The sequence below is a fragment of the Ovis aries genome, chromosome 15, assembly GCF_016772045.2.
Source record: "Ovis aries strain OAR_USU_Benz2616 breed Rambouillet chromosome 15, ARS-UI_Ramb_v3.0, whole genome shotgun sequence".
NCBI lineage: Eukaryota > Metazoa > Chordata > Mammalia > Artiodactyla > Bovidae > Ovis > Ovis aries.
Genome location: NC_056068.1, coordinates 29,491,418 through 29,505,854, shown reverse-complemented (window position 1 = coordinate 29,505,854; position 14,437 = coordinate 29,491,418). Strand labels below are relative to the sequence as shown.

Sequence of the window (14,437 nt, the reverse complement as noted above, 5' to 3'; positions counted from 1 at the left end):
TAATGAAGTTAATAGTCATGATCTAACTCCAAACTACCTTGCAGTTTTATACTATTCTAGTACATATATTCTATGCTGGGTGACTCACCAAGTCACGAAATACAATTCTTTTTTCATCACCGTTACTCAGAGCATTCCCTCTGCCTAAAGAGTGCAATGAAGTCCAATCCATTTTTTATACTTAAATGTTGTCCTCCTCATCAGACACTCCAGCTAGAATAATTCTTCTCTCCTCTAAATTTCCATAACCATCTATTTCTCACCTATCACACATTAATATGAGGGCTTCTCCAGTGGCTTAGCAGTAAAGAATCCATTTTCAACACAGGAGACTCAGGTTTGATCCCTGGGTCCGGAAGATCCCCTGGAGGAGGAAATCGCAACCCCCTCCAGTATTCTTGCTGGGAAAATCCCATAGACAGAGGAGCTTGGCTGGCTATAGTCCAAGGGGTCGCAGAGTCAGACACGACTGGAGCAGCGGAGCACACATTCGGGTATGAACTTATGCTACACTGTCCTATCAACTTTGGTCTTCCACAGTACCTAGCACACTGTAGACATGCAAGGGGACATTTTCCCCCTCATAGTCAAATCCTAGATTTAATAGAGTATAGTTCAGTTTAGTTCAGTCACTCAGCCGTGTCTGACTCTTTGCGACCCCATGGACTGCTGCACACCAGGCTTCCCTGTCCATCACCAACTTGTGGAGCTTACTCAAACTCATGTCCATTGAGTCAGTGATGGCATCCAACCATCTCATCCTCTGTCGTCCCCTTTTCCTATGGCCTTCAATCTTTCCCAGCATCAGGGTCTTTTCCAGTGAGTCAGTTCTTCACATCAGATGGCCAACGTATTGGAATTTCAGCTGCAGCATCAGTCCTTCCAATGAATATCAGGACTGATTTCCTTTAGGATGGATTGGTTGGATCTCCTTGCAGTCCAAGGGACTCTCGAGTCTTCTCCAACACCACAATTCAGAAGCATCAATTCTTTAGTGCTCAGCTTTCTTTGTAGTCCAACTCTCACATCCATTCATAACTACTGGAAAAACCATAGCTTGGACTAGATGGACCTTTGTTGGCAAAATAATGTCTCTGCTTTTTAAAATACTGTCTAGGTTGGTCATAGCTTTTCTTCCAAGGAGCAAGTGTCTTTTAATTTCATGGCTGCAGTCACCATCTGCAGTGATTTTGGAGCCCCAAAAAATAAAGTCTGTCACTGTTTCCATTGTTTCCCCATCTATTTGCCATGAACTGATAGGATGCCATGATCTTAGTTTTCTGAATGTTGATCTTTAAGCCAACTTTTTCACCCTCCTCTTTCACTTTCATCAGGAGGCTCTTTAGTTCTTTTTCACTTTCTGCCATAAGGGTGGTATCATCTGCATATCTGAGATTATTGATATTTCTCCTGGCAATCTTGATTCCAGCTTGTGCTTCATCCAGCCCGGCATTTCGCATGGTATTCTCTGCATATAAGTTAAATAAGCGGGGTGACAATATACAACCTTGACGTACTCCTTTCCCAATTTGAAACTGGTCTGTTGTTCCATGTCCAGTTCTGTTGCTTCTTGACCTGCATACAGATTTCTCAGGGTGAGAAATTAACCCTTGGAGTTGCATATGAGCTTGTGGCTCATCTACACCATCTCTGGCTTGGTTTAAGGCTTCCAATTTGTATTACGTTCAGTATGGTCTGTATATTATAGAATGGGATGGTGTAATTTGCACTTTGCTCCTGCTGCAGCAAGCCATATTTCTTTTAATGCATGATGACCTGTGTCTCACATCTGAATAAAGTAGAGAGGGTGACCTTCTCTCTGTATCTCTTTAAAACCCCCAAATGGGATCCTATTTAAAGGAAGGCAGAATTCTGCTGAAATGATCTTTCCTCTTTTCACTTCTGAACTGAGGTTAATGAAAAAAAAAAAAAAAAAGAACGAAAGATTGACCTTTCTTTCCCAATTTTCACTTGGCTTGTTTTCAAAATGCACTAGAGATTGAATCGTGGAGCACAGTGTCATTCTCATTCCTGGATGATTCTAGAGCTGGCTCAGTTTGTATCGCATCATGTGATCCGTGGCACTCTTCTTATTCCATTTCACCTTCACCCCAAACCACATCCTCATTCTGCACCTGAAAGTCAGTTGACTGAACGTATTTGAAAAGTAAATGCTCTTCTGAGACACGATATGTTGTTTATTCTCTGTAATCTCTTCCTCAGTATGTGACTCCCTGCCTCAGCCTAGCAGAGACATTAATCATTCTATGGAAAAGTCCCCAGCACAGAATTCTGGATGAGGGGAAAGACAGACAGAGACCTCTACTGCTTTCCTACGTGGGGAGAGAGGGTTGTCGGTGGGATGGGGTGGTGTGGGGAGGGCAGGAGTAAATGAAAACATGCGTCAAGGTTAGAAGAAAACTCTTCTTCTGATTTGGGGCATGTGGGCAAGATTTTCTGACACTGAAATAGAGGAACAGTAAGCATCACGAAGAACAAGTCTGGCTCTTCCCTTTACTCTGTAAAATGTCCCTGGGGTCAGAGAGGTATCCTGCACCTGTGAAGGTGACAAATAAATATCCTCAGGCTCTGCCTGAATCTGCTACCACCTAGAAGAAGGATTTATGACCCCCACCGCACCCCTGGCCCCCAAGATCTCATGGCTGTTTCTTCAGATCTGTTCTTGATAACAGGCAATTGACCAAAACTGTTGAGGAAGACAGAGAAATATCTAAAGAAAGAGTCTGCAGTTCCCTAAATCCACAAGGGGGAAAGCCCTGAAGTTTCTGCTGTTTTCATTTTAGCCACTTTGGTGTTCACAAATCTGGGTGGCAGACAGACAGCAAAGGCTCCCAATAGCAAAAGGCTGGAGAGAGGGGTTTCGGGGAGGGAACAGCTAACCAGGGCAAGCCACTCAGCGTTCTCCCTTCCCCAGATTTATTTTTCCAACTATTCGTGACTCCAGCAAGATGCTAGGCAGCACCCCTAAATGAGGGGTGCCCCCAACATTGCTCCATAAATAATTTAAATAGAAAAATTCAGGAGACTTACTAGAAGGTCAAGAAAATCCACTAGAGGGAGCCCAAATCAACTCAATGCCACAGGGAACCAAGCTGGTTATTTTCTCAGCACCTGTCTGAAAATCAACCACAGACAGGAATAGGGAGAAAGAGGAAATATATTAAGTCACCATAAAAGAAGATAGTCCTGTAAATACCTGGTGAAAATCCAAGCCTTTCAAGATTTACAAAATCAAAGATTTAGGAAACTGAGGCTGAGCAAGGAAAATGACTTACCCAAATTTACATATCTGGAGAAGGGTAAGGATGAGAACTCAAAAGCTCCTGTCTCTAACCAGTACCCTTTCTTCTTGATTTGCATCTATGTCAGGATAGAAGGGCATCGCAACCCACTCCAGTATTCTTATCTGGAGAATCCAATGGACAGAGGAGCCTGGAGGGCTACAGTCCATGGGGTCACAAGAGGTTGCAAGAGTCGAACACGACTGAGGTGACTTAGCACAGCACCTTGAGGTCCTAGGTCGAACTCTCCTCTGTGTCTCATTTATCTGAAATAGGAAACTCTCTCAACCACCATCTCCTGAATTTCTTTCCCTCATTCACCGTAGAATACCTTCCTGAAATCTTCAATTTTAAGCCTATTTAATAATGTCATTTTGTTGATGAGACTTTGGGAAATGTAAATCACCCCAAATGGCTACCGTGAGTTCTTTTCCTCTGTATCAGCGCAATAGCATTATTTTGGATGTGTAAATCTATAATTTGTAAGTGTCCAAATTGCAGGCAGTGCTACATAGAAGTGAATCATATTTAATCAGTTCCAAAGCCCTCTCTCCTCAAACTACACTTAGGATCTGGGGACAAGAAGAGTATTGGCCCTCTGAGACCTTGGTATTTTAAGCATTGTATTTAGCCCCTTCTACCAGACACAATTATAACGACTGAGCAAGCATGCATGTACCTTCCTAACAGCTCCATGTTTCCCAGTTGCCTGGACAACGTGCAGCCTCCAGAAGCCCAACCTTCCAGTTCTCAGTCCCACCCCCAAATGAAATTTGCCACTCTGGATTGGGTCCCAGAACACAATCTCCTCCTCCGGCTCCTAGCTGGTTGGGCCTTTTCTCTGCCCCTCCTGGAAAGTGGGTCACGCCACAGGGAGATACAACAGAGACAAGTGAGGGTCTTGGAGGAAGGAAGAGGCAGGGTAAGGATGATGGGAAGAGAGAAGGGGCCAGGTACTGAGCTTTATTTTCTCTGAAAGAGGGTTGAGAGGAATGATTTCTGTACTTAGAGCTTGACTGGTAGAGAGAAATGGGTTCATCCTTCCCCCTGGCCCCAGCCTTGCCTAAGTTTCCAAGGAAACCAAGAACTGAAGCTTCTGGAAAGTGTAAGAGACAGACTTGGAGATGAGAGCACTAATTCTCCTGGGACTCCTGGTTCCGTCTAGGGAGTCAGGAGAGTGTCTCCATGTCCAGACCTAAATATGAGCCCCCTCCCTCCCTCCAGGACAGGAAGGAGATGCCACCTAAGACCAAAGAAAAAGGGACAAAAGCTGGGGCCCAGAAGAAGAAAAGAAATGCAGGTGCTGGTGAGTCAGACTGGGTGGAGGTGGGTGCCTCCCAGCCTCTCCTTGTTCTGGCTCAGAGACCTCCAGAGAGAATTCATCCCTCTGCGTGACAAGATGGAGCTGTCTTGGCCTTCCCCCTTTATATCCATATTCGGGTGCCATGGAGCTGGGAACATGGGAAAATCAGCACCCATGAATCCCTTCTGGCTGTGTGCCTTCCTTGTATATTCATTACAATCTTTCAAATACCTACTGTGAGCTGGGTAGTGAACTCATTAGGCTTTGCTATCAGAGATCCCTCATTTAATGGTCCTTGTATCTCCCACAAAAAAAAGAGAAGTCCAGGGTATGGGAGGAGGGTGGGAGGAGGGTAGGGAAGGCTGAGATCCTGACAAGCTGAGGGTCTGCTGTCTTGCCAGGGCAGATGTGGAGGCTGAATCCATGCACAGGCTGGCACTGCTGGAAAAGGAGGTGCTCCAAGACCGCTTGGGTAAGAAGGGTAGAAGTTCGGCAACAGAGACAGTGGGCATTTGTGTATCCCTGGGAGCTTAAAGTTTTGGAACAATGGTGGAGGGCTGAGCTGATCTCTAACCATCCCCTAATGGGAAAAGATTGTCAAGAGCTGGGGTCATGAGGACAGGGTGGGCCGTGAGGGTTGATAAAGAAAGCTAACTTTTATAGCTGGAACACAGAGGGAGTTTTTCCCTCTTAGTAACAGAGTCTGTAGGATTCTGAGGCGGGGAAGGGAAACAGAATGACGATGAGAGACTGGCAGGCTGCCGCCAGGTTTCTGAAGGTGGACAGAGTCCATCAAGGCCATGGGGGCTGATTGATTGAGTGGAGCCCCCAACCAGTGCAGAGGGCTGCTCTGGACTGTTCACAGCTCTGCAGAGGGATGAAGCCCGCCGAGCCAAGGCTTCGGAAGACCAGCTGAAGCAGAGGATCAAAGACCTGGAGGCTGAACTGGAGGGGGCCCGGAGCGAAGGGAAGGCCATATATGCAGGTGTGAGGTTGATCGAGCAGGTGGGCGGGAGACAGGGGCCCGGAAGAGGACAACTGGGAGGGCCCAAGGATGCTAGAAAGGGAGACAAGGAGGACTTCGAACCGCCATACCTAGCCTCAGCCCTCCCTGCACCCACAGGAATCCTGAGGGGGCCTTCTGTGGTCTTGGGCAGGAACCTTCCGTGACATGCAGTGCTTTGTGCTTGATGTCCCGTGGACTATGAAACGCAGCCCTAGCCTTTATCTCACTCCTCCCGTGGGAGTGGGTGGGAAGGAGGGCCTGAATTCACATACTGAGCTACCATAGCGGATGGGTGTCTTATTTCCTAGCTCTGTCCCTACCTTCTCAGATCACCACAAGAATCCAGAAGACTTTTTTTTTTTAAGATTTTTTTTTTTTTAATGTGGACCATTTTTAAAGTCTTTATTGGATTTGTTACAATATTGCTTCTGTTTTATGCTTTGGTTTTTTGGCTCTGAGGAATATGGGATCTTAGCTTCCAGATCAGGGATCAAATCCGCGTCCCCTGCATTGGTAGGTGAAGTCTTAACCACTGGACTGCCAGGGAAGGCCCTCAACAGACCTTTATGCACTTGTCCACTGGACCAAGCAGAGCCCTCCCCACCCACAACTTCTGTCCTTTCTCCACTGCTCTCTCCCCATCTGGGTCCCTGGCCACCCACGGCTCTGCCAGAGATGAGTCGTCAGTGCCGGAGCCTGCAGGAGGCGATGCAGAGTCGCACCAGGAAGCTGGAGGAAGAAGTGAAGGGCCTGCAGGAGCAGTTAGGTAGGCTTCCCAGGTGGCCCTAGTGGTAAAGAACCCGCCCGCCAATGCAGGAGACTTAAAAGATGTGGGCTCCATCCCTGGGTCGGGAAGATCCCTTGGAGGAGGGCATGGCAACTCACTCTGTAATCTTGCCTGAAGAATCCCATGGGCAGAGGAGCCTGGATAGCCCCATTCCATGGGGTCACAAAGAGTCAAGCACTAACCGAGTTAGCACGCACACACAGCACACCCTGCCCTCACAGCACTTTCTCTCAGAGGATCACACTGATGTAGTCCAGCCTGAAGGGGTGGAGTTAGAATGGTCTTTCTTTAGAAAACTGCAATTTAAGCTCTCATACTGTCTTCCCCCACTGACTCTTCTACTACTTGCAACAGAAGGTTCAGGATAGCAAAAAATACCCAATCTTAACCTTTTAGTTATAAATGAAGAAGCCCTAACTTTCTCACTGCACCTCCCTCTCTCAATGGTCTCTCTAAAGACAGTTCTTACTCCCCACTGCCCACATGTCTCTCACGAGCAAAACACAGTCTCTCTTAGTTTGGCTGATGTTTAGAATGAAAGCAAGCTTGAATATAACTGTTTGAATTACTTACCTCCGTATCTTCAAGACCTAATGTGTGGTAGGTCCTGAATAACTATTTGCTAATAAATAAATGAGCTTCTAAATAAGCAACAAAGCAAAACAAAACAAAAAACAAACAAACAAACAGGAAGCTTTTGCTCTCTTCCATCTTGGTTAACAGGACAGAGTTGAAAAATTTTAGCATGGCACAGATTTTCCACAATTTTGCCCTCAAAGTTTTCTTATCTTAAAGTAGCTTTAGTTTAGCTTTAGATATCCAAGAGTTGCTGATCTTCCCACGAAGACCCTGAGTTCCTTTCCTAATCTTTGCCTTATCTCAAATGCAATCAGCATTTTTAAGCACCTCCTACATACGAGGTGCTTTCCCACACGTTATCACATTTTTTTTAATGTGTTTTTATTTATTTGTTTGTTTGGCTGCCCCCAGTCTTAGTTGGGAGCATGTGGGGTCTTTAGCTGGGGCATGTGAACTCTTAGTTGCAGCGTGGGGGATCTAGTTCCCCGACTAGAGCTCAAACCTGAGCCCCCTGCACTGGGAGCGCAGAGTCCTAGCCACTGGCACTGGGGATGTCCTCACATTATCACATTTAACTCTCAGAGCACACCTGTGAAGCACGTGTCATTTTCTCTATAAAGAGGAAGAAACTGAGTCTTAGAGATGTGTCAGATGTTACACAAGTAGTGAATGGCAACCTGATTTGGGAGCCAAATCTCTTGTCCCAAGCACCCCCACCCCTCTCCTGTGCCTTAACGGTATATGTCAGCTCTTTATAGGAACTAGGGGAGGTTGACGGCTCTGGGGAAGTCTGGAACAGTCCTGCTCATGTTGTGCTCTTTGGGTGGGAGACTGTTCAGAGGCAGAGTGTCACAATCCTGTCCTCCTTCATCCTCCTCCCTGGCACCATCTCCCCCAGAATTGTGCCAGAGGGAGGCTGAGGCTGCCCAGAGGGAGGCCAAGCAGGCCCTCGGAGAGCGGGACCAGACTCTGGCTCAGCTTCGGGCCCACGTGGCAGACATGGAGGCCAAGTATGAGGAAATCTTACATGTAAGCCCTATCCTCTGAAGACCAGCCATCCCAGGGCCCAGCCCTTCCCCATCCCCACAAATCCCAGCGAGTATGACAATGACAGACCAGGGGGAAGGGAAAGAAGCATCTTCACAGGGGATTCTGCTGTGTCTTAAGGGGATACAACCATGCCTACCCACTAAGAATAAGAGCTTGAAGAAAACACTGCCTGGGAAAGCTTACAGACCAGGCTGCGGGCACCCCTTACCCTACCCTCTTCCTTCCTGAGATTGAAGCTTGGTGTCCTCAGGACAGCCTGGACCGGCTCCTGGCCAAGCTGAGATCTGTGAAGCCTCAGTGGGACGGGGCTGTGCTGAGACTCCACGCCAGGCTCAAGGAGCAGCTCCGCCAGTTTGGACTCAACCCCCTGGATCTTTGAAGCTGTCAGTCTCTAGTCTCTGGGGCCCTCTGAGGCCCCAGCAATAAAGCTGTCTTGATGTAGACCTCAGCAGGACTGTGAGCTGTGTTTTTTTGGCAGAGAGGAGTGCCTCTCATGGGAATATCTCAGTTCTGGACTGACCCATTATCCTGAAGATGGAATAAGAAGAGAGAAATTTGACAAGGTCTCAACTTCTCTCCTAGGGAGTCTGGGTCCCACCCCTTGAGCCTTGAGCCCTTTTGGTCACCCTATCCCCACCAGCACCAACAAAGGCAGCCAGATTTGTGGATAAAGGCTATTTCTATAAATAGGCCCCACAATCCTCAGGTGCCCACAGAAGGAAGGTGCAGCTAGTCTCCAAATTCTTATAATATACCCAACATCCTGGAGTCATGCTTAGGGAAAGTTCCAGATGGCTTCAATCCTAGCCAGCCCCACAGCCCACCTGAAAATGGAATACTCTCTGCTTCTCCTTTATTTTACTACAATGTTCTCAGTTCTACTTCATTTCTGGTTAAATACGGAAGGGGGAGATTGTGAAAAGAATTCCCAGCATTGCCTTGTATTGAATTTATAATATCATTTAAAAAGTTTACTTAGTCTAATTAATTTTGTATAAAGTAGGAATAACCAAATATATTCTAACTGTTTTGCCATCTCTTGGGAATAACAGAATGTATATTCACCATAATAGAAACAGCAGAAACAGTTCATTTTCACCCTCTGTAGATTCTTCCTTTCAGTAAGTTGTGTTTCATCCTTATAGACTGATCTTTCAGGTAGAACAGGTGGAGGTTTAGGTAGAAATGAGCATCAGGACTCTACTCACTACACACAGTTGTTTCCACTATGCACAACTGTGCACCTTTTAGCTATGGAGCTTAAAAGGCTTCCTGGGTAGCTTAGTAAAGAATTCACCTGCAATGCAGGAGACCTGAGTTCAATCCCTGGATTAAGAAGATCCCCTGGAGAAGGAAATAACAACCCACTCCAGTATTCTTGCCTGGCAAATCCCGTGGACAGAGAGGAGACTGGCAGGTTACAGTCCACGGAGTCCCAAAAGATTTGGATGCGACGGAGCAGCTAAACCACCACACCACCATGGTGCTTAAACTTTCTCCAAGAGAAATGAATATAACACATTTTAAAAGGGAGGAGGGGGTGATTTCCCACAACAAGTAATTCTCTGTAGACATTATTTAACTTTTGTGTTACAGTCTAACTCAATTGTGGCACTATCTACCTGGCCATAGCATCAGACCCCAGAGGTTAAGGGTTCAGTCCCACGAGACCGCCCTCAACCTCAAATACCAATCTTAAGTCCAGGTTGTCACTTGTGCTTTTGACTAACTGGCTATCAATCAGTGATAGCCACAACCCCCTCCCTAGGGTTCAATCATTTGCTAGAGTGATTGAATTCAGGGAAATGGTTTACTTACTAGATCACCATTTTATTACAAAGGACACAACTCAAGAACAGCCAGATGCAAGAAATACACGGGGTGGGGTATGAGCATGGAAGCTCCATACCCTCTCCAGGTGTGCCAACCCCCTGCCCCTCCATGTGTTCATCAACAAAGAAAGCTCTCTGAACCTGTGCTTCTGGGTTTCTATGGAGACTTCATTATGTAGGCATGATTAATCAATCCATTGATCACTGGTGATTAATTCAACCTCCAGCCCCTGTCCCCTCCCAGGAGACTGAGGGTGGGGGTGGCACTGAAAGTTCCAGCTTGCTAATCACATGGTCGGTTCCCCTGGAAACCAGTGCCCCATTCTTAGGTGCTTGCGGAAAGGTACTTCATTAACAAGGATAGCTGTAATTGAACAAGCCTTATTATGAATAACAGAAGACACCTTTATCACTCTTATTACTTAGGAAATCCCAAGGATTTTAGAAGCTCTCTGCCAGGAAAGGATAGGAAAACCTAATATATATTTCTTGTTATAAACCACAAAATCATACTGTTCATCTCAAGCAGATCTTCATCTCTGGGGCACAGCTCCCAAAGACCCCACATGACCTCCAGAATCAAATGGGAAGCTCCCTCATGGGCCCACCTGAGGGCTCTGGCCACACCCTCTTCCAGGAGGTGGAGCCATGGGAAGGGAGAGAGACCTTGAACAATCCTGTGACTGGAGGTATCAGGAGTCCTAAAGCTGCAGCTCCTGGTTTAAAGAGAGCATCTCAGCTCCCACCACCTCAGGCTGGAGGGTGAAGACAGGGAAGCTTGGGCAGATCATTGCCAAGCATGGGGTGCTACAGCAGATCTGAGGCCAGAACCCCATCCTAAGCAAAGAAAGAAGGCAAGAAGTCATTCAGGGAACAGAAGAGTTCCTTTTCCCTGTCCCCACCTGCACTGGAATGCCCAGGAATAGGGCTTCTTCTCTGGGGTCTTTCTGTTCCCACCTACCCTGGCCTAAAGTCCCAACCAGGGTCCCCCAAACTGCTTCACCTTGTAGCCTCCCGCTCTGCCCTCCTCTCTGACCACGCCCTCTCCTCTTCTGGCTGCTCACAGTTCATCCATCTCCACTTCCTCACCTCTCTGGACCCTGGGGGAATCCAGGCTTCCAAGCCCTGCTGAGATCTGGCCGCCAACTTCAGGCATAGGGGTGGCTTCGCCTCAGCCAGCTGCTGAAGTCTTTCCTGGTCATTCTCTCCACCCATGGGATACCCATTCACCTCCAGAATCACGTCTCCTGTTTGCAGCCCTGCCTGGGCAGCGGAGCCTCCTAGGGTCACCTGGTGGAATAGGTGGGGTCTAGAGGAGCCTGGAACACCACAGAAAAGTTTGCTGGGTATTCTGGGGCTCTGGGAGGGAAGCAGAAGAAGGCTCATCAAGAAGCAAAGGATTGAAAACATCCAAGGTGCCCGGGGCATCCGTCACCTGGGAGATGAAGAGACCAGGCCTGCTGGCCACACGGCTGAGTCGGAAGCCATAGCCACCGCCAGGCCCAGGGTACAGGAAGCACTGGCGGAAGCTGCACGGGACAGGAGCCACTGTTGTGTCGACAAGTGGGCTGTTGGTCTCAACAGCAGAGACTGAGCCACTACCCCGGGGAGAGTCAGGAGCCTCTGTGCTCTCCAAGAAGAGGAGCGGAGACAAGCGAACCTGGAAAAAGAGGAACAGGACAAGTCCGTGCTCCTCCCTAACCTGAGCCCTGCTCCATTCCAGCCCCATCTCTAGCCCCAGCCCCTCAGCTCGCACCATACTGAAGAAGCGGTCAGCCTTGGGGTCGACGACAATGAGGGAGACTCGGGAGCCCTGCGCCCGGATCTTGGACACTGTCTCCTCGTGGCCCAGCCCCTCCACGCTCTCCCCAGCCACAGCCACCAGCCGGTCCCCAGCCTGCATCCCGGCCTTCTCCGCTGGCAGTCCTGGGTCCACCTCCCAAAGGAACTGACCTGGGACGCAGACATCCTCATGGCTCCTTCCCCTCCTTGTCCCCCAGTGCCAGCCCAGGCCACTGTGTGCACACTGGGGGACTGACCCCGGGGTACACAGGAGGAGGAGGAGGCCCTGGGCTGGGGTTCAGCCAGGGCCACCACTTGTGTGCACTGAGCGGTGGATGCAGACACTGGTGTGCCCACCCCACGGCCCGCCCTCCCACCGCTATCCCCAGGGCTCCCACTCACCGAGGCGACCGTCAAGGCCCTTCTCCTCCCGGAGCACGAACCCGAAGCCCTGGGGCCCTTTCTCGAGATGCAGACAGCGGGGCTTGGTGGGCAGTGCCCACCCCTCTGCCAGAGGAGCAGCCAGGGGCATTCCCAGCTGGCGACACTGTTCCTCCACCTCTGGCCCTGCCACCAGCAGGGTCACCTGCTTGCCACTCTGCCAAAGCTGTGGGGACCCAGCAGGGCATCAGCATCAACCAACTGGGGAGGGAGGGCAGAAGCAGGCACCCCCTCCCAGCCCTTCTTCCCAGGCCCTAGAATGAAGCCCTCGGGAGGGGAGGGGGGTGGCGAGCACAGAGTGGAAAGGGAAGGATGGTGATGGAGGTACAAGATCAGACTGGGAGACTGAGAGCCTGCTTCCCAAGACAGGGACAAGCCCAGAGGGGTGAGGACAAGAGGAAGCAGCCATACCTTCCTGCTGAGTTGGTTATGTGTGAGCTTTTCCACACTGACCCCATTCACTTCTAGCAGCCGGGCCCCAGGGGGCACTCCTGCCCGCTCAGCTGCTCCTCCAGAGCTCAGCACTAACCAGAAAGGACCCCGATGTCCTGGAAGCCCAAAGAGTGACTTTCTGCCTGCTGTCCACCCACAACAGGGCTCAGAGCCCCCCTTCTGACCCCTCCCACGCTCTAAGCTCACCTTGGGTGACACTGAAGCCAAAGCCGCCCTCGTCTTTCACTACGTGGCACAGTCGAGGCCGGACCCTCTGGCCGAGAGGGGGACAAAGGTGGGTGGCGTTGTTCCCCCGCTGAGCTCGGGCCACCTCGTGCACATGCTGCGCCAAAACTGTCAGCAACACCCGAGGCCCGCTGGCCCGGATCCGGCGTATCACCTGAACAGCAGGCACGCGGGGTGGGCTTGAGCCGGCCCCTCTTATGAAGGTCCCCTCCCTAGAAGCTACACTCTTCACCATGAGAACCAGCTCTCTGGAGGCCTTCACCCAGCCATTCTGACCTGGGACATCCCTAAATTCTGGGAGATGGGGGAGGTGACCCCCCACCCTCCCACCTCCCATGTGGGAGATACGTCACCCCCACATACCCAGGGAGGTGACCAAGAGGCTTCTGTCTCCCCCAGGTGCTACAGAATGTTCCCTCGTACTACCGGGATTCCAGCCCAACCTCACCATCAAATAATCTTCATGTTCCACGACGTGGTTGTTCACCCCCAGGATCCAGTCTCCTTCTCGAAGACCCTGGCGCTGGGCGGAAGAGCCTGGCTCCACCCTGCACACCACATGCCCAGCCCTGCCTGGTTGCTGCTGCAGGTGGAAGCCAAAAGTCCTGCCCTCCTCTTTATTCAGCAGGTAGAAGCGAGGCCGTTCCAGGCTCCAGAGATCTGGATGGGGAGGTGGGCAGCAGAAAATGCGGAGGAAAGGGGACATGACCCAAGTCACCTTGTGCCTGGTAGCCCCTGCCTATGTGATTGAACAGCGAACAGGCTTCTGCCCAGTTAGGTGTTGGGTAGTGGGGCTGAACACAGCCCAGGCAGAGTGGCTAGGACAGAAGGAAAAAGCCCAGCCCCCTTCCTCCTCCAGGTAGTCACTCCCCACCAAGGCTGTCATCAGAGGGAGACGGTGAGTGGTTTCCAAGGAGACAGGATGCTTTATGGTGCCCTGGTGGCTCTGGGGAAAGGAAGTGGTTGCCCCAAGGGGTTGGGGGAGGTTACCAGAAGGGTCGTAGTCTTCAGCCAGGGAGAGGACAGGATTATCAATGCCCAGCTTTGGGTTAAACTCAAACTTCCTGCAAGGAGGCAAGTCACGCAGATAGGAGAAAGCTGACATCCAGACTTGGGTCCCAGGCTCGCCTTGAGGTGCCAAAGGCAGCTGATGAGCCTCCCCAGCTTCAGTTCCCTCCTCTCCTTGCCCCAGTCTTTCACAGCACGGCACTTACAGGGCCAAGGAGGCTGTGTCCTGAAGATCTGCCAGGCAAAGAAGGGGTGAGGGGACGAGCGGCAGTCTCCCCACCGAGACTCCACTTCCATGATCGTTAACTGAAAGGACTTAGGGGAACCCCAAGTTCAGGACTTGCCCTGTGTTCTGCTCCCAAAGGGTCTTCCCTTCCCCTTCCTTCCACTCCCTGGCCCAGACCTGATATACACAGAAATCTGAGCATATCAGATTTCAGGGCGTGGACCAGGAAGGCAGACACATCCACCCACTCACCTCTCACCTCCTAACTTCCAGTCTGTTTTCAGGGCTCCAAGCCCCAATACCAAGTGTGTCCTAGTCCCAAACCCTTCCAATCCACGCTCTGCCCTGAAATCCCCTCCAGAGGGTTTCTCCCGGCCTCCTACCTGCAGCTGCCTCCATGGCTGGATCTGCGACCCAGCGCCCAGTGTAAGGACAAGGTCCAT

At 50.2% G+C, this 14,437-nt stretch overlaps 2 protein-coding genes across 25 annotated transcripts; one reads left to right on the top strand and one right to left on the bottom strand.

Moving 5' to 3' along the window:
• Positions 1–4,183: 4,183 nt before the first annotated feature.
• CCDC153 (coiled-coil domain containing 153) lies at positions 4,184–8,475 on the top strand. Of its 24 annotated transcripts, none has more exons than XM_004016568.5 (7): positions 4,184–4,224; positions 4,527–4,608; positions 5,012–5,077; positions 5,471–5,590; positions 6,285–6,377; positions 7,876–8,006; positions 8,278–8,475. In XM_004016568.5, the coding sequence occupies exons 2-7, from the start codon at positions 4,539–4,541 to the stop codon at positions 8,404–8,406; spliced, it is 609 nt and encodes a 202-aa protein (XP_004016617.4). In that variant the 5' UTR covers positions 4,184–4,224; positions 4,527–4,538; the 3' UTR covers positions 8,407–8,475. The 24 variants fall into 24 exon arrangements, with proteins under 24 accessions (XP_004016617.4, XP_042088913.1, XP_042088903.1 ...); XM_042232979.1 differs by having other exon boundaries at positions 8,257–8,475; XM_042232969.1 differs by having other exon boundaries at positions 6,129–6,377.
• Positions 8,476–9,836: 1,361 nt separating this feature from the next.
• NHERF4 (NHERF family PDZ scaffold protein 4) lies at positions 9,837–14,435 on the bottom strand. The gene is made up of 11 exons (XM_042232965.1): positions 14,378–14,435; positions 13,975–14,002; positions 13,751–13,824; positions 13,209–13,420; positions 12,722–12,914; positions 12,494–12,630; positions 12,044–12,248; positions 11,616–11,812; positions 11,295–11,519; positions 10,949–11,149; positions 9,837–10,696 (listed from the first exon to the last, which is right to left on the bottom strand). Exons 1-11 carry the CDS (start codon positions 14,391–14,393, stop codon positions 10,667–10,669), a joined length of 1,518 nt encoding a protein of 505 aa, XP_042088899.1. The 5' UTR covers positions 14,394–14,435; the 3' UTR covers positions 9,837–10,666.
• Between the last annotated feature and the right edge of the window lie 2 nt (positions 14,436–14,437).